At 20.8% G+C, this 21,722-nt stretch overlaps 3 protein-coding genes across 3 annotated transcripts; 1 reads left to right on the top strand and 2 right to left on the bottom strand.

Moving 5' to 3' along the window:
• Positions 1-1,534: 1,534 nt before the first annotated feature.
• Positions 1,535-2,871, top strand: PGO_003230 (variable surface protein; the record flags this gene model as incomplete). The annotated part of the gene is made up of 3 exons (XM_028691274.1): positions 1,535-1,576; positions 1,708-2,592; positions 2,710-2,871. The coding sequence occupies 3 exons, from the start codon at positions 1,535-1,537 to the stop codon at positions 2,869-2,871; spliced, it is 1,089 nt and encodes a 362-aa protein (XP_028547075.1).
• A 4,711-nt stretch (positions 2,872-7,582) lies between these two features.
• On the bottom strand, positions 7,583-8,979 carry PGO_003225 (variable surface protein; the record flags this gene model as incomplete). The annotated part of the gene is made up of 3 exons (XM_028691273.1): positions 7,583-7,717; positions 7,879-8,832; positions 8,947-8,979. 3 exons carry the CDS (start codon positions 8,977-8,979, stop codon positions 7,583-7,585), a joined length of 1,122 nt encoding a protein of 373 aa, XP_028547074.1.
• Positions 8,980-12,400: 3,421 nt separating this feature from the next.
• PGO_003220 (variable surface protein) lies at positions 12,401-14,409 on the bottom strand (the record flags this gene model as incomplete). The annotated part of the gene is made up of 3 exons (XM_028691272.1): positions 12,401-12,562; positions 12,749-14,239; positions 14,383-14,409. 3 exons carry the CDS (start codon positions 14,407-14,409, stop codon positions 12,401-12,403), a joined length of 1,680 nt encoding a protein of 559 aa, XP_028547073.1.
• Positions 14,410-21,722: the final 7,313 nt, after the last annotated feature.

The raw sequence follows: 21,722 nt of genomic DNA, 5'->3' as shown, positions 1-21,722 counted from the left end.
TACACACATTTCATATAATTAAGACTTATAGTGTTATAAAAATTTCACTAAAATAATATTTTGTCATACATTATAATTATTCTTAATATATATAAATGTCATATGTGTATATATTCATGTAAAATTATATTTCATCATTAGATCATGTAAATAGATGTATTAAATTTAACACTTATTATGTATTACATGTAAAATCTTACAGTATATTTTAAGAAACACAACTAATATTTTTGTTATCAATAAAAAAATTATCACAGCCGTAACCCTAGCCAAATGCTTCATTAGAATTTTTTTTTTCTTATTTTGTTATTGATTCTTAGGAATAATGTGAAATAATAAGGTATAACAAAATGAATACTTAGTTATTTGATGTAACTCTTTTTCAGCAACATATATGAAAAAATCATGCCATTTTTATATAACTATTTTTTTTTTATATTACTTAAAACGAACAGCTATTTATATACAAGAATAATATGTAATATCTTGAGCTTTATTTCACCATTAATTTACTATATAATGTGAAGAAAATAAAAATATATATTTGTATATATGAGAAAATATACTCTCATATAGAAATTTTATTATAAAAACGTTTATACTTTTTATAAAATTTTATGTCTTCTTTATTTTATTCACTTTTCCATTTTGGTGAAAATGTATGTTGAATTTTCCTAACATAATAAGTTTTATAAATAATTCGTTGTAAATGATCGTTTTATTTTGATGATATTATAATGTTTAAAATTATATTTACTAGATGGATCTAAATTTATACTTTGCTATATATTATATAATGTATAACATCTTGAAAGTAAAAAAGGAAAGAATATATTTATACATATTTTGTGAAATATATAAATTGTGTAATAATATAATTATTATTAAAAAAATATTAACGTAATAAACATTATTAATATTACATGAAATACATTATATTCATTTTCCATTCTGTTCAATTTAATTGATTTTACATTAAAGATGTGAAATAATCATGTATTTGTCTCCAACAAAAAATATAGTTATTCAAAAATAATGTACAATAATAGCCAGCTAAATAAATATAATTCATAAGAAAATATTCCTGAATACGATAAAATTGCTTAGTCTAAAATATTCATTATTGAATATATTAATAAGAGTATTCATAAAATGTTTTTTCACTGATTATATGTGTTATGTTATATAAAATATGCTTAATTAATGATATTCAAACGTGTGCACAATTATTTTATATAGTTCGAAAAAAAATATATGTAGTATCAACAAAATTATTAAATAATAAGACAAATAAATATATATGTAAGATTTATTGCTACGCATTATTGCAATATATCCTTTGAAAAATAATGTCTAATTTTCATACAATTATTTATATCTTACTATGTAAACGTATTAATATATTAATTTTTAAATATTTTTACACATATATTAAGATTAATTATAAAGTGCACATGTAATTCTCTTGCATATCTTATGATAATTTATTTATAAATGTATATATCAAAACATAATTTATTTTTTCATTAAATAAATGACAGAAGATGCACTGGACATAACTATACTAAGCAGGATTGTTCGTTTTTTTATACTTTTGAATTAAACAATATGATGTATAAAAACACTTAATAAATTTTAATAATACATTGCAATTGTAGAATATAGTTTTATTAATATAAATTTGATATATTTTTTCTTTGACATCAGTATCCATTTTTAAGAAAAACATGGAAATTATTTGAAGACCTTGATGAAACAGTGGAAACTAGATTAGAAAATGTAATATATCAAAATATATGCACGCCAGTTACTGTTATATTAAGATTACATGATAAAAAGTACACTGATTTTTGCAAGAAACTTATAAGAAATTATAATCTACTTTGTAATAATCCAAGTGAATGCAAAATTAATCCTAGCTATTGTAAGGACTTGAACAATTGGTTGTATTATTATATAAAAAAAGAAAACCTCGATGGAGAGATTTTTAATAATTTTTTCAATTATATTATAAGTTACTCGAAAATGTATGCTCCCGAAAACAAAATGTGCTTATATTCATACGATACAAATTATATAGAACCGCTTAAAGTTCTAATGCTAAACATCTTTGAATCTAATATAAGTGAAATTAAGGTAGTATTAGAAGGTCCGCATGATATAATGAAATGTTATTGTCAAGAATTTGTCAAGAAGATGGTACAAATATATAGAAGTATGAATTCTGAGTATTGCAGTAATGGCAATGAAACAAAAGATAAAAATATGAGAATTTGTTCTGTTTTAAGAACTTTTAGTAGTTTGTACACAATATATCTTTATAATAAAGAATCTATGAAAAGTATATTACCCTCATTAACATCTGAAAATAATATAGAATTTATTAGTTGTGAATCGAGTGTTGAAGAAAAAAAATTACAATTAGAAAATGAAATATCAACATTAACTCAGATTGACACAAAAAATAAACACCAGGAATTTGAGTATCATAGCTCAAATATAACTATAATAAATATTTTACCAACATTTCTATCAATAATTGGTGGATTATCCTTTTTTTTTATGTTATCCTATAAGGTTCATATAATGCATGTTGAAAAATATGAACAAATGATGCAAACAACATTTTGCATCATGTATCCCTAAACACTAATAAATATATATATAATATTTATAAATATAAAAAATTATTATTACCTATTTTATTAGTTTACACCAATTGGTAACATCTTTCGCTCCAAGAAAAGAGTAAAAAAAGTAAAAAGTATATATGATGGAGTTGAGCAAAAAGAATTATTATACCATACACAAGATAATGAAAACATTAATTCATATAATCATAGATATGACATAGCATATGCAAAATTATAAAAATAATATTTCTACTGTAAAGATAAAAAAATATTTGTTATTATAATTCTTATTAACCCCTTAAATATTATTAAATTGCCATTCAGGAAAGGAAAAGCAACTACCAAAGATGATAGGACATTAAAAATAAAAAATATAAATATTATTAAAATTAAACAGACAGTAATAATATATTTTTAAATTCAGTGTAATTATAGAAAATAATTATATTTATATAAGTTAAAGAAGTAATTTTATTTTGTATATAACTTATTTTTCATAAAAAAAAAAATTAAAAACGAAAATTATTTGAATAATACCAAATATAATGAAATTAATAAATGTGAAGTATATCAAAAAAAAAATTTACATGATAAAATAAAAATATTTTTGTGTAAATATAATAAATATCATCTAAATATAACATGTTTTTATGAAATTCAGATAAATCCAACACATATATGTGTATACTATACATAATGTCAATTTTTTAATTCCTTAATGTAACCTCAATAGTGTCTATTATAATAAAAATAGATTTTATAATAAATAAGCAGATAAAACCACGTATCTATTGTGTTAATCTATAATACTGAGGACTAGTGTTCTTCTTATTATATATAGTTTTTTTTTTTTTTGTTCTCCATGATGAAACTAATATTTTACAACCAACATTATATTAATATATAAAGGAACACAATTAACAGTGTTTTATAATATCTCATTATAAAAATTAAACATAGATGCTAAAAGATAAAGAAGTATATATTTCAATTATATATGCATATTAATCTCATAATTTGTGAATGCTTGAATCATTATAATAATATATAAATTATTATTTAATACATTTAACTTATTCTTATACGCTTTCATTTTTGCATTTCTTCATACACCCTTATTAAACAATTTTTTTTGTGCAAACTGTTATAAGGTTTATATATATATTATTATATTTATTTATTCTAGCTTGCAATTGCTTTGAAAGAACCGACTTATGTAAATAATACTTATATGTACTTATTAAATAGTATAATTAGTAATCTTCACTTAATTCTAAAAAATTATAATCATACGTGTAATTATCTTTGCAGTATACATCTCATTAAATTTTAATATATTTGAATAACTCTATAATAAGTTGTAATTTTTTCATCGATTCCTAAATTAACAAGTAACTATAGAAAAATATTATGAAATACCTCTTGTTTTCTCACTTTAAATATAGTAATATATTGAACACGAGCAGTATAACTAAAAATATATTTAGTATCTTATTAAAGAATCCAAGTGTATATAAATCGTGATTTATTTAAAAATATATTATAATAATTATTAAATTAATTAAACAAAATATTTAAGAAAATAAGAAAGTGCAAAGAAATATTTATCCATTTTTTATAATTAGAAAAATGAATATATGAGTTGTGTGATTTTTACTATGAAAAAGTATATATTAGTTAACCAGGTGATTCTGGTTTTTATATGCCAACATCGTTCTCCCTAGAATAAATCATATAAAAAATGATGAAAATTTTATAGAAAAAATAAATTCATAAGAATTATAAAAATTATTCATTATTTCTCCTTCATTACTTTTTTACTAATGTGTGCCTTCTTTACTAGTATAAGTGCTACGAATATTTATAAAAATATGGAAAAAAATTAGAGCTCTTACCTTAACATGCAATTATAATAAATTATTAAAAGCACATCTACAACAGTATTATAATCTTATTATATATTTTTATACATTATGTTTTATAATAATAATGCATTTATATTTTGATTATCCTAAAAACATTATATTACACAATGCATTAATTATATATTCCTTTAATATATCATTTCCTGCTTTGTTACATCAAATTAATTAATAGATTATAATTTTCCAACTTCTATTACATTTATTTTTTGTTTAAAATTTAATAATTTTATCATATTAATATCAGATATATGTTAAATATTGTATATTCTGATAATTCGAAAATTTATATACGTACTAATGAAAATAAAAGAAAAACGTATAGATATTTTGTGCATAATAAAAATAGAGGTAAATCTAATACAAAAATATTGCTTAAAAATATATTTTTAATAGAACATGAATTTTATAAAAATTTAACCCCAATATGTATATGATATATTGAATTATTCCTTAAAGCGTGTCAACATTTCAGTTCCATATATAAAATATTTAAAATGTTGACAAATATATATGTTGTTCTTAAAAAAAAGGAGAAAATTATAATTTTTGATTGTGCATTAAAGCTATGTTTATAATTATATAATTACATAAATTCCTACAAAAGCTTATGTTCATAGGAAAATTTACTTTATCATATTTTATCTTCCCTAAAAAGTTCACATCATACAATAAAAAATAAATAAAAACGATTAATAGGTGAACTTATGAAAATTAAAATGGACTAACTATTATAAAAATAGCACAAAATTTGAATTGAAATGTTCATTGATATAATTTTTTATGATATAATCTAATGTATCAAAGTATATTCGTATAAATCCTTATTTTGAATATTCATATATGTTATATAATTAAAACAATATTCCTACATGTTATTAATAATGCATTGATAAAAATATTTTTTGGAGATATAAATAAATATCAATTGTGTGTCTTAAATAACGAAATGATAAATTAATAAGATTTAAATGAATATAAATCTTAATAACCCTAGCGAATCAAAATATATGAAATACATAATCTGTTAATACACAATGTAAATATAATTAGGTCATAACTGTTATAGATTATTGTGCTAATAATTACATACTAAATAAATATTTTCAATTTTCTTTATTGTAATTATATTGATAAGTATGTTAAATATAAGTTCTCCTTATATATATGTATTTTTAAAAACTCTTTCATGATAGACCTTAAGCTTGTTCAAAATTAATAATAAATGCAAAAAAAATAATCCAAATAAAGCTTTTTCTAATTAAAAATTTGGAATATTTTTTAAATATAGAAAAAAATTAATTATTAAGATAATTCAGAACATGTTACAATGTTTTTAGAAGAAGATTTGGAAAAATATTTCGCAAAAGAAGTAATGGGTCAAACAAGAAGAAAGAGCATTATAATTTAAATCTACAACAGAACATGCGCAAAATTTAATTATTACTGTAAAGAATATTATGTGTCTAGGTGAAAAATATGACTCTTCATTTCTAACAAATGAGCAAGTATATTCTTTTGATTCTTTATACACAGTATATGATAGTTCATCATGTAGAAACATGTGCTAATGCACTAATATTTCTTGCAGTGACAATGTATTGAGTTAATTTACATAAAATGAATTCATTACTTATGGATATGAATAAATTATTAATAATTAATAATATCATAATTACATAATGTACAAGTGCATGTTATACTATTGTATTATATGTACTTTTATATTTCTCATTTTACACACAAGTATATCACAATTACGAGGATCAATAAGTAATTATTTTTGTAAAAATAAAAATCAATAGAAATGATATATGTTGGTATATTGATGGATAATCCCATTATGCAAGAGAATCATAGAAACTATATAAGGGAGTTATAGAAGAGTAATATATAGGATATCAATCTGAATAAATTTTTTCATATAGATACACTATGTAGGGCATAAAAAAATTAAAAAATAATTATAATTTTAAATATGCAATAAATGCTAAAAAAAATTTACTATATTTCTTACATATGTATCTGTAGAAAAAAAATAAATTAATCTGTCCATTATATCATGTTTCATACTAAATGTTATTTTCCTTACTAGTATCTCAAAAAAACAATATTAACACTATATACAACCACTGAATAATATATTTAATCTTTTTGTTGTATATAGCAATATGAATTAGCTTTATTTTATAATATAAAAATAATTAACTAATGTTCTTCGCATATACATGAACAATAGAAGATTTAGTTATAACAGTTATAATATTAATCCTTAAGTAATCCTGAGTCCATAGACAATTATTTTTATTCATTAATCTAAATTTATTATCAGAATAAAACATAAAAATAAAGGAAAATATAAAACAAAAAAAATTTAAATTGAAAGTCTTGTATACTAGGAATATAAATAAACCGCAGATATATTGTAATGTAGTTGGATTAATTCTGTATTAATCATATATATTGATGTTTCCTATAAATTTTCCCAAATGAACTATCGTGTTCCAATTCATTTCATAAATAATTATCTTATCTTAATATATTTAAACGGCACATATAAATTTATAATGTAAATACTTTTTATTTTATTTCTTAAATTTTTAATTAACCTTAGCTCTTTTAAAAAACCTTTAAAAACATTCCTACGATCACGTTCTCATGCTTTAAAAGCAACATAAATTATTTAGAAAATATTCTAGTGCATAAACATAACTCTTACTATTTTATTCATATTATTGTCTTTATTTATATTGTATATATAACATAAACAATATTTAAAATTAATAATTTATATAAATTTTAACGTTTTCTATAGCACTGTAAAATGAAAAAATTTTATGTGAAATCTCCTTGACTTAATAAATTTTTCCAATCTCTTATGCTTTTCATTCATATTGAACATGTATTTCAACAATTATTAAACTTTTATTGCATTACACTTAACTTTTATATTACTAAATTTCACGTGTCTCTATATACCGTTTTACTCTTTCTTTACACATAATAAGAATTATCTCTAAATTTCTCTTATAATGTTAACTTTAAACAAGTATTTTCAATATTCTTAAAAGTGTAATTAAAGAGAACACTCTTTTGTGGCCTAATATGCCAAATATAACGAGTTCTTTTGGTAATCATCAAACTGTCCTGTTGAGCAATATTCTACTACTTCATCTGCATATATTTCGTTTAGGCTGTATATAATTTTTTTCTCTTTTAATTTTTCATTGTAAATCTTTGATCCAAATGTTGTAGACTAATATAATAATAAAAAATAATAATGTATATATAATATATGCTTATTCATAAATTATAAAATTAACAAAAGTACATTTTCTTAATATCCTAAAATATTTATACACTAAGATAGAATTTTTAATTACTCTATAGTAAGTGTACAAAAATATGTATGTTCCCACTGTTGCTACAATCAAAATGGTGAAACGGGATAAATTTGAGTTCAACATATTAAACATATTTCCTGTCATACGAGCAGGGGTATTTTCAGTAGATTTATTATGCGAACTTAATGAACGTGTTAGTTCATCTAAATTTACTTCGATGTCTTGTGTATGTGTACTTATAGAAGTATCTTGTAATGTCCCTCCTTCAACATTAATCTCTAGAGAATTAAATGTATTTAATCTATCAATTTCCTGTTGTAATTGAGTTAAGAGATATTTTGGGTTAAATTCACTTTTACACACAAAATATGATTGGCAATCTTGATCTACTTCTCCACCCCAACAACAATCAGGACCATATTCATCAATATACTTTTGATATATTTTATAAATATAATTAACATAATTGTAAAAAGTTTGGCATTTATTCTTGTCATTACTCTTACAATCAATATTACTATAATTTTTAAAGTAATCATGAAGATCTTTGGTTTCTTTTAAATCATTTACTTCATAATGAGGATAACATGCACATGGTTTTCTTTTTAAAACTTTATCATTAATCTCTTTTACTGCATTAAAAAGTTTTACAGAAATACCCGTACTGTTTATATATTTACCTTCACCATTAAATCTTCTCCTTATCTGATCATAAAACCAATGCTGAAAATAATAACATCTCTCAGTCCAAGTTGATGTATTATCTATATTTTGTAATTCTCTTAAAATATGTTCTACCTTCCTACAAAATTTCAAAGCCTCTGCTTCGTTAATTCCGTGATTATTACATATGACAGTTTCATCACTTATATTCGCGTAATTATTAAATTCTTTATACTTAACATATCCTGGTAAACCTGGTAGTACATCCTCCTACATGTTAATAAGCAAAGAATAATTATATGTAAAATTATATGCATTCTCTATATACGTAATTTTCTATTTCGTGTAAGATTAAAATAAGCACTCGCAAAACAATATATATACAATGTATTTGTAGTAAGAATTTATTCTACCCATTCTGTTTGTCCTTCATTTGCCATCCTATTTTATCTTATATCAAGTAACTATACGTATATAATGCAAAAATATGTGCATTTAAAATAAAAGATAACGAAAATCATAAATATACAGAAACATGTTATACGAAAATATTTATAAAACTAAAAATGTATAAAAAAAATTTAATACTTAAGACATTTCTTTTATTTCAATATTAATTTCTAGTATAATGTCATTATCGCAGGAATGATAATGTTTAAAAATTGTGTATAAAGGTTTAATGTAATATTAAACTTAAGTACAAAATATCGCTGTATAGAACATGATAAAATATTATTCATATATATGTTTTACATGATTCTATAAAAAATTCATATGATTAAAAAAGTTAATAACATTTAAATATATAACATGCTTCACGTTAAACATTTGAACAACAATTTTAATTTTCTCTTTTATAATTTTTTTATAGAAATGTATTGTCGCATATAATTATAGAATATATATTTAATAAAGAATATTAAAATTGCATTTTTTAAATTGCAATAAACATATCTCTAATAATTATAAGCTATTTTTTTCTTTTATTATATGATAAATAAGGTTTTTTCTTTTTATAAGCTTATAGCATTATGAATATTGCTAAAACAAGTACAAACATCTCCAGAGATAATTGTATTGATTTATTAACCATAAACTGCTTTTATACATATTCTATTTTTTTTGAGAAAAATGTGTTAATTAATAAATCTTGAGTTAAGTTTAATTTATTTTATAGACTGTATTTTATATTCCATTGTGGAGAATTTTTTTTTCTGTTATAATAAAAACTTGTATCAATTGTTTATAGATATTCCTATAAATTTTTCACATAATGGTTATTTCAAGATAAGAGCAAAGTTATAAATATTATATATTAATTTTTTAGACATAATAAGAATAAAGAAAATTATTTTATCATATTTTTTAATAATACATTTGAATATTGATTATATGTTTATCAGAACACAAGTTACAACGTGACCATATTTTAATATAAATATATATATAAAATATATAAAGAACAATTCTTTATCTATGTCTAATTCTATTTATTTAATATAAATTCTAAATACTCCTTTTATAGGATATTATTTCCATTGATTGTTTTATATTTGTCGCACTTTAGACATATATTTAATTATAAATGTTAACCAAATATCACATCCTTGAAAACTTTAAAAATAATAAATACAGTTAATAGTAAAATGTATAGAATGAATTCATGCTTATTTACTAAAATAACATAAGCATAATTCATTTTATGCTATCATGTTGAACGATTTAATGATATATAATTAAAAGTATAAATATATTTATTTCCAATCATTAAAAAACTCCTAACAATTGTGTACTTTCTTTTATATATTTCCAACAAAAATTTAATGTATATATGTATAATTTCTCTAATAAAAATATTCAATTAACAGTAAATTTTTAAATCAATGTCTATGATTATCGAGTGTAGCTGTTATATGTCACACCTAAAAATGCTAAAATTCATACTATAAGCGTATAATAAAATAAAACCATTCGAAGGATTTGCAAATATAACTTTATTTAAAATCCTTGTAAGAGGCCTTAAAACACTTGTTAATATTCCATGGATTGTGTTGTATTTTATTTATTTTTTTCTTTTCATTTACTCTTTAAAGTAAAAATATATATATATATATAACAGTTTAAAAGTAATTTCTTGGTATTAAATGTGTTTAGGAATGTGTAAGTATTTAATGAAGAAAAAAAATATTAAGGCATAATAAAGACATACATTTCACTGATGAATTTGTTTTTTATGATATATCTATTGAATTTTTTCTTTTTTCATTAAATAATTTGGCACAGTACTTTAAATTTTGAAATACTTTTACATTAGAAATAAAAAATAGGTTTTATAAACATCTTGTAATTTATTAGTAAAAATTTGGGTATAAATATATAACAGAGTGAAAAAAATAATAATATTAACATAGTACTTTTTTTGTTTGTGTTTTATTTTCTCATGAATATAGATTCTTAATGAAAATTGCTTTTACTTATCTACTTTTATGCCTGATTGAAATTTTTGTTTTAATTTTAAACGCCAAATTATTTCATAAATATATATATTGTGTCCTCATGTCTATTATGGCGTATATGCATTTTCGTAACAACTTTGTTGATATTACATATGGTTATATTTTTCCGTTATGCAAAGTATAATGATTACAAGAAGAGTTTAAGTTTATAAAAGCAATTATCTTATTCCATATTTTTTTTTGGAATGATTAGACACAAATTGCTATACTATAAAATGGTAGAACTTTATAATTTTAAACCTTGTACGTATGTATTTGTGTATTCAAAATAAAATTTAAATGTGTTACACTGCATATAACTTATATACATTTTTAAGATTTTAAATATATTTTTTCGATATTATAAATATGAAAAAAAATAATTATCATTTTATAAAACTAAGGTATTTTCTGGAATTTTATGTAAAGTATCAAAGTTCTAAAAAATTCATGTCATAAATTTTTCATTTTTATTTCTTTGTGTAATCACGTTTAAATGTGAAATTTATAAATTAGCTTTTTTTCATATAATGAATAATAAAATCCTGTACTATGCTGCGATGCCTCTTTTTTGATACAAATTTCACACTAATTTGCTAACATTATGGCTATAATTAAAAAAATTCTATTAACAGCTGTTCTATTCCAGATAATAATAAATCATATGTATTTTGTATGTTGTTGTTTTTAATAACGATTACTTGTTATTTAAATTGTACTTTTATATGATCATTAATTACTAATATATTTCGTCATGTTGCCCATTACTGAAATTTTTAACAATAATTGTATACAATTTTTGAACTATGCACATTATAGCTTCAACATCATAAGAATTTTACCTATGGAATACCTTTATTGCTTTTTATAATAATAAATAATTATAGATTAAAATTTTAAAAAAAGGAAAAATATTAAATGTTTATTATATACGAACTGTTTTGTTGTGTAAAAGAATAATGTTCAAAAAATATTTTTAAATAATAATTCAACTAAAAGAAATAATGTAGTGAAATATTACTTTTCATTTTCTTCTTCAGTTGTTATTTTTTTGTAAATTCTTTACAAATTATATACTATTTACATTTATATGTTAATTTCTTTCCTTAAATGCTTAATTTTTTTTAAGCTTTTTTTACAATATAGTATAACATTTTTATAACCCTTTAATAGTTAACACTGTAATATTTACATTTAATTTCTACACAGGCATTATACAAATGATATAATATACATTTACCTGTATAATATAAGTATTAATAAAAATTGGATTTATATTATACTTAATATTTTTATTTTTTAGTCTTCCGTAATTATTATTTAAGGAATGTTTATATATATTATTAAGAATTATATGCTATTTGAATTCTTTTCTTTTTATAATATGTATTCTTGGTTTTTGAAGCACTAAATGGATGATTTTTTATGTGGACTCCATAAACACTATAGTCATTTACTGTTTCCTTTGATACTCTCTTACGTATCCATGATCCAAACGGTGTAAACTAAGGTAGATAGAAAATTACATATAGCACAAATTTTATATGAGAACCCATAATTATAGTATTCTATGTTTAATTTAATACATATTGTATTATATGAAAGTCAATTCTAAAAGAAAATCTTTATTTACTTTAAAATAAATAAAAAATACAAAAAATGTTCCAGCAACTAAGTAAGGCAAGTATCACAAAAATTCGGAATGTGATGTATGAGACGATGTTAAGCTTTCCTTCTAAAGAAGTTTTAATGTCCTTATTTGTAAACTTGAAATCTTCATTAGATGATACAGAATTGGGTTGTGTACTTATTTCAGAAATTTCTACTTTTAATTCCTTCATATTTATTGGGTTCCTCCTATCTGTTGTAGACTTTGAGTTACCTTCATCTATAACTTCGAAGTAGTCCTTAAGTTTTTCCTTTGAAAATTCATGAAACACAGTTGTTAAAAACATGTCTTTCATCTTACTATAAATATGATCCGTCTGGTCTTTTTCATCTTCATGTCTGAACTCCGATACCTGTCGTTTTCCCTTTAATTGTGTAACTCCAGGATACATATTGTCGGTATTATCATAGCTTTTTATAATTGGGTACAATTCATCATTTTTTTGAATATTCATTTTTACATAATTATTTTTCCTAGTATTTGTTTTTGCAGATACAACGGATCCACTGTTTGAAATAGAATGGATATTGTTATTATCACCTTGATTTGAAACACTTGTACTTAATGACATGGGTTTTTTAGGATTATTGCAAACTACTATTTTATTATTATAAAAATCATTATCCTCTTTACATGTTAAATTTTTAATTTCCTTCATGACATTAGAAACAGACACACTGGATATAGGAATATTAGATGTAATTTTTTTTTTAGTACTTCTTCTGCTGTACACTCTTTCTCTGTGTCGATGATATGCTGAATCTTCGCATTTATAACCAAAAAATTTATCTTCATGATCGTATACTTCATAGCAACTCATATATTTAATTATCATTTCCATGTCTTCCTTAGACTTATTTGAATTCATTGATTCCCTACTGCTTACTGTTAGAACTCTATTATTTTCTAATTCCCCATATCCTAGAATGTTATATTTTAATGTTGATAAAAGATCATTAGGATTATATATAGGATTATGTCTGAAATAATGACATACCTTCCACATGCAATCCTTCCTATGTTCGTCATATATAGATGCAATATAATTAAGATACTTAATACACGTTTCATTTTTCTCCTTTGGACACGATTTAATTTTATTGTAATTTTTAAAATATTCATTCAAATATTTCTCCTCATTAGACCATTTGAAGTCAAAATCAGAGTTATAGAATAAATATTTATTATTCAGTTCATAGTAGCTCTCGTTTCCTATATCAATAATTTTATCAATAATATTTCTAGTATCCTTATCCGAATTACTTGTAAAAAGTTTACTTAATTCATGAATTAACCAGTAAGCCAAATAAGATGCATTAAGATTATGCTTTTCTATTTCACTCTGCGAGTTGGGCAATTTATTTATATTTTTTAGAAGTAACATACAAAGGTTTTTAATATTTTGTTCATTAATTCGTAATTTTGTACAATTGTCGTCGTATATATTAGAGTTCTCTGTGTTGCCAAAATTTTTATATATATCACCTATAGATAATATATTAAAAATAGTTTCCTGAAATTTAAATAGAATGAATTATATAAATACTAAAATGTGTATTCTTCAGAAAGGTATTTTCCATTTTGTTTGATAAGTTATAGACCATTTATAATGAAGCATTTCATTTATATAATTTTAAAAAAATTATTTTATTTTACCAATTCGTTTTTTCCTAAAGGTTCCATTTTATTATATTCAGTCAAATCAATTGAAATTTGTATTGTTAGCTTTACACCGTAATAACTGCATCTCAAATCAGAGTGTAGTGGAAACTAATACATTGATATACTATTAAAATATAATGAACGTTTAGTATAAAAATTACAATTACAAATATAGTATGATCTATATATATTTCACATATGAATATATATATTAAAAATAATAATTATTATTTTCTTTAATATTCAAATCGGAAAATATAATTAAGTCTCAAAATGATAAGTATTTGTAATTTATGATTCTTATAATAAAAATGTTCATCTTTGACATGATTTAACGTTAATATTCATTTTACGACAAAATAAAAATATCATTGATAGAAAAATTATATTATCAGTTTTCCTAATATGATTGTTTTTGGTTTTATTAGTATAATTTCATGAGCATGATTCCTAAATAAAAGGAAAAATTACATAGATTAATGGCTGATTATAAATACAAATATCCAATATTTTTTTGCAATATTAAGTAGGATATTCAAGATTATCATAGTAAATATAAAAATCATTTTAAAATAATTTTCATTCATTTATGTCATATGTAGTAGAACAGTAATTAAATTTATTTTTTTCGAATCCTTATTTACTTTTACTGTGGGTTATATTATAAAACTATATAAAATAGTTGTATGTGTTCTTACTTAAATGTGCGTGCAAACTTGGTTGAAATATTAATATAAAATGGGTTCCTAGAATCAGTGTATAAGAAAATCAAATAGAAATATAAAAGGCGATCTATCTGAAAAAAAGAAAAGAATTTCATGACATTCATAATAAATTTGATAATTTAAAATGTTGCAAAATAAACATTTGGCGCTACATTATGAGCTTATATGAACTTTTCTCTTACTATAATAGAAAAAAATGTAAAAATTATCCTTAGGTTTATGGTAATAAACTTTGTTGCTGATTTAATAGTTTTATGATAGAACAAATCATTATATGTTAACTTATGTTGCAAATGCATCAAATTTTTATACTAAATGGATCTTGATTTTTTATTTATTATTTTATTAGCAAATGCTATTACATTATTAATATATTACATTTTTTTTTCTTTGTATAAACTAAATAACAGTTACATTATGTATATCAATATTATATTTCATATTATATATTTTCAAATAAATTATAATTTCGTAAAGTTGAATTTGTAAACGGTTCTTTTGTAATTTTTATATTAGATTGTGTTATATGATTATACATATTGTGTAATTTGGTTACGTGTCCAAAAATTGACATATAAAACTATACCAAAGAAAATATATTACACTTACTTTATTTCTAAAATACAATTTAATTTACTCCAAGGTAACATATCAGGAAGGATATTATTATGCAAAAATATTGAAGTTCAATTAAATTATAAATTAAGGATAAAATTGCACATGTATGATAAATTAATTAAAATAAATTAGCATACGAGATAATAACAGTTAAAAAGTAAAGTAAAAATGTATAAAGAAAGTATTAATTTAAAAATATAGAGTAAGAGGTTATAATATATAGTTATAAATAAAAGAAGGTATATTTTAAAAATATATAATACTAATGTATTATTTTGTTAAAGAATAAATGTTCTACTGTTTTTAACATTATATAATTTACTTTTTTGCGCTTATAGATTATGCTTAAATTTGAGATATTATTTTTTTCTGTGATTTTTTTAGTATTTATTTTAACATTTATTAAAAATATATTTTATTGAGATTAATTTTCAAACACGAATTAAAAGTTTTATTTTGAATGTATTTTTATTTTTCAATATTATGTAATAATTGTAAAATTAGAGTTAATAATTATTGGTGATATTACATAGAATAAATATATCTCTTAATATTATTAAATGTATTTAATAAAGAAGCAATTATTTATTGTACTTCGTATAATTGAAGATCTAATGAGATATAAATTTACACTTAAGTGAAAAATATCACATATAAGCATATATATATTCACGCAAACTACACACAAAAAAAACAAAAATTAAAAAAAATTTATTTTATATTACATTAAATTTTTAAATATTTCATTTATAATCATTCGCATACCTTATATTTTCTTAAATTTATTATTCTAATAAATGTATACTATTCTGTAATTCAACTGTTTTTTATTTTCACATTTCGTTAACATAATTAAGATTAAATAATAATGTAACTCTCATAAATAGTGTTATGGTGAACTCGCAATAACTATACTATAAATTTAAAAGACTACACATTGTGATAATCTATATGTACCCTTTTGTTATGTGATTTTAATTTTTGATATTTTTTAGTATGCTTTGTGTCTTTGTTGTATATATTTTTTTTTTCTCTCATCTTCCTGCATATCTATGTACCAAATGGAATACACAATAAATCATATGAAAAAAACATATATGATGCATCCATATTCCATTAATTAATTCTTAAGAAATATTAAATATTATATATATTGTGATTATATTGTAAGGTAAATTATCGCCTTACTTTGTAATATAAGAAAAAAACGAGAAATGTTCCAAGTGTTAGGATAACTGTTGTACGAATTTTAGCATAAACGGTTCTTAGAACATGGTCTATGGTTTTTTCTGTATCATAAAAATGATTTATTCTCATAACTCTAATGTTATTTTCGTTTATATTACTTTTAGAATCTAATGTTTCCTCATTTTAACCTTTTATTTGAGAGTCTTCGCTGCTTGGCAAATTCCACTCCACGAACATTTGTTTTCCAGAATTAGACAATTTTTCATTGCATGAATAAACAGTTACTTCTTTATAGGTTTCTCCTTTTGTAATTACATAATAACACTGTATATATCTACTCTCCATTTAATTCGCCTTGTTTTCAATATCCTTATGTGACATAAAATATTTCAAATAACAAATTCTTATTATATGCTTCCTTTTTACAGAATCTTAAATACTTTTAAGTTTAGATTTTATAAAATTCAATGATTCCATCGCATTTTCTACATTTCTATTACTTCCACAATTTAATTTTAATTATAATTAACTGGATGATACTGATTTCCAGTATTAAAGTAATCACATCTTTCTCAGCCGTATTTATAATAACTGTAAAATATTTCATTTATTGAATGCTTTTAGTATAGTTTTTTAATTTATTTAATGTATATACATAATTATTAGTTTTATTATGAACAGAATGGATCTTACTATATGGAGTCTCATAATTTTGAATATAATTGTATAAATCTTTTTCATCTCTTCATTCATCAAATTTATCTCCTTAATAAAGATATATATAATGAAGATTTTTTATTTATGTAAAATTATATTCATTAAGGAATTAAAATAAATATGATCATATACATTATGTACTTTTTGATTAACATTTTTAATTAGCTTTTTTATTTCATTGTGCAACCAGTTAATAAAATGTGTAAAAGAAATTATCCTTGCTTCAATACTTTCCAAATCAACAATTTTCTTAAAATTTATAGCATATATTGTATAAAACTCCATTAATTTTTCATTAGGGATGAATTTTCTATATGCAACATTATATTATTTATCATAATCAGATATTTTTATAGTGATATTAAAATCATTATAAATTTTATATGAAGGTAAGTCATTTAATATATCACCATAAAGCTAATACAAGGGAAGGAAATTATTATGGAAGTATCAAAATATCTGCATTATTGCGTAATATATTATTGTTCTTGGCACTAAATATAATGTAAACAAGGATTCTTATAAAAAGGAAATTACACAGTTTCTTCCGCATCAGTGGGCTCCATTAACTTTACGCTTATATCAATTTAAAAAAAAATAACAAGACATGTAGAATTATTAGTGATAACACATCAAAAGTAAGGCTATAATTATTTTATATGTTGTTCATCATTGTCTTAAATGTGTATTTATATTTATTGATATACCATGTATATTTATTCTATAAAAAAAATTAATTTCATATGGTAAAACAAATGTTATATAAAAAAAAATAAAAAGCAGATGAAAATTTAAACTATCGCATTACACAAAAAACATAATATTATGAAGAAAAACAATAGTATATATATGAAAGGATTATAACGAATGACATAATGATTATAAATATAACCCTCACCACAAAAATCCACTTATCATATGATCAAATACAAATTAATATTTTATTAACATATATGCTTATTATAACATTCCCATATGAACTTTTTTTGCAATAAAGTGTATTTAAAAAAAAAAAAATTTTCATATTTCCAAAGTTATTTAATTTTATCTGTGGAAAAATTTGTGTTCCAAAAAATATAAAGATTTTCCTTAGGAATAACTAATATAATGCATATTTATTTCATTTACAATATAGATTACTATTATATGATAAAAAATATATATATAATATTGACAAATAAATATCATTTTAATAAATAAAAATAAATATATTTTTTGAACGTTTTTTCGTCATTTATTGTATTATGAGTAATAAAATCATATAATTCTTACAAATTTAGCTTGCTCTTACCAGTTTATACGGCTTTTTCTAAATATTTATTCCTGATTTCTTATAATATATTTCACTACTACTTTTATAAAGCAACATTGATAAAATAAGAACTATAATTAATAAAATAAAATGTTCTGAAGCTATTTAATATGAATTAAGGCAACATATAAAAATACGTTTTAATGAAACTGTAAAAGTGGTGCTATAATGATACGTATATTCTTTGATATAAATGAATTGTATCACCGTATTTTATAAAAAATATATCGGAACTAAGAATTTATTATATAACAAATTCCTAAATTGTGTTTATAATATTTCCTATTTTTATCTTTTCTAAATTAAAATGATTATTATTCATTATGACAATTATTTTTTCATGCTCTACATTATATGTATAAATATAATGTTTACAGAAAAAATACAAATTTAATAAAATATTTTATTTTTTTCCTTGTATTATTTTTTTTCGAAAACATATATTCATATATGAGTAATAATAATAAATAACTTTCCATTTCATAATTCTTTTACTTTAGTTGTATCCATTATAATGTAAAATGTTTGCTTACAATAACGCAAGATCGTTTAAAAATCAATTTTTTTTGACTTAGCTCTATGAAGAATAATTCTTTCTAATTTATTAGTTTCTTTTTTTAAATAATGTAAAATGTTTTACGTTAAAACACCAATAAAATCACCATATTGTATGCCTCGAAATAAAATTATTTATTTACCAAATTATTTTATTAATATATTGTCCCTTCAGATAAATATATACTCAAAACTATAATAATGTATACGCTTTTTATTATATTTATATTCCATAACGATACATAAATTATTTGATTATTGCTAATTATTTTGTGTTTATCACGCTATATATATATTGTAATAATAAAAACTATTAAAATTTATTACATATATTTTTTTCATTAATAAAATATAATATTAACTACATACACTTACATACAAATGGTACATAATTGGGCACATTATATATATTCAAAATATATTCCAATTAAAATTATGTTAATATTACTCATATATATTTATTTAATTTTTGCTTAAAATGTTTTTTCTTCTACTTCAATATATTTAATTCAGATTTAAAAGGAATATAAAAAGTTTTATAGGAAAAATAATTGAATTAAATATAAATGCGCATAATAAACATATAAGCTTATTTTTTGCTATCGTAAAAAATTATTTGATTCTTAATATAAATACCATATGAATAAATAAGTATATATATATTATTCTACCTTTTTTAAAAAATCTATGTATTTATATATTCAACTTAACATATAGCATTTCTACAGTGCTGCATATTTATTCTATTTAAAAAAATATATAATTGAAGGTTACTTTTTTTCTAATTAAAAAATGTATTTTTTCTTAATGCTTAAATAGCCATTTTTCTACAGTAATATATATTGTAAACTACACGTGTTGACATAAAAATGCTGGTTATTCATAGAACATGTAAAATGATTACATAATGTACTTCAGGTGAAATCAGGTACATTTCACATAAAGAAGAAAATGTACAAATGAAAAAAAGTTTATATGTTTTTAAAAAAATAAGTATCATGATTAACTTTTTAGCATGTTAATATATCAAAAAAATATGACAATGGTTATGCAATTATACATAATTTGTGAAATCATAGAGTGAACATAATAGATTAATTCGCAATAACTTATAACATAAAAATTAGTCTAATATTTTATATGTAATATAATGTGTATATGTCGTAAGACTGTTGAATAAAATTAATGATTTTATATTGATATGGTTATAATTATAACAAAAAATTAAATTAAATTTAAAATATCAACAATAATAATTTTATAAATAAATCAGATGTAAATTACATATTGTAGTTATTATAAAAGATATCAACGTTGTAGTAAAATATAAATTATATATAAGTAGTAGTAAAATCTCTTTTCCATAATATACAACTTGATATTTTATATACTCATTTATAATGTAAAGGTTGAATTAACTTATTATCTTATTATTTAAAATGTTCCCCTATTTATACATTTTGTAATGCATAAATGTTTTAAATTGTGATGAATAATTAAAATAAAACATTTTATAATATACAATATATTGTATATTTTGTAATAAAAAAATATATGTATATATAATTCTTCAAAATTATTATGTGAATATTATTAATTTTAATATGCGAAGAAAAGCACATGTATTCAAGCGTATTAGGATTTTCTGAACATTTGAGAATTAAGTGACTTATATTTTTTTCAGTTATTTCTCATAAAACATAATATTAATGTAATTATATTTTTCGATGTGCATAAATGTATCATTTAATAACTAGTATATATTAAAAATTCTTAACTTCATATTGTTGTAGTAAGAGTATATAATGTTTTAGAATATTTTGACTAATCACTTATTGCTGTTAGGTATATCAAAACATATAATTTTTTGTATTTCTTTCGATAGAAGAATGTGATAAATAAATTTTTCATTTCAAAATGTTTCTATATATTCTTTTATCAAAAACATTTGCGAATATTACTTGATCAATTCATACAACATTTTATTCATCATAATGTAATTATGTTTGTTAAAAATGGAGTCATATCAGATGCTTAATATAAAAAAATTATGTACTAAATTTGAACTCTTGGTATAACCATTTTTAAAATAATTGTTAATTTATATTTATGTTATTATCAACTTTTATGCATGGTTGCCTTATCTCTAAGATACAATAAAATGGGTTATTATTACAATTTTGTAATTTTATATTGTATAAAACATATATTATTATATT

The sequence above is a fragment of the Plasmodium gonderi genome (genome assembly GCF_002157705.1).
Source record: "Plasmodium gonderi DNA, contig: Pgo-contig_377, whole genome shotgun sequence".
NCBI lineage: Eukaryota > Apicomplexa > Aconoidasida > Haemosporida > Plasmodiidae > Plasmodium > Plasmodium gonderi.
This window is presented reverse-complemented; position numbering and strand designations above follow the sequence as displayed.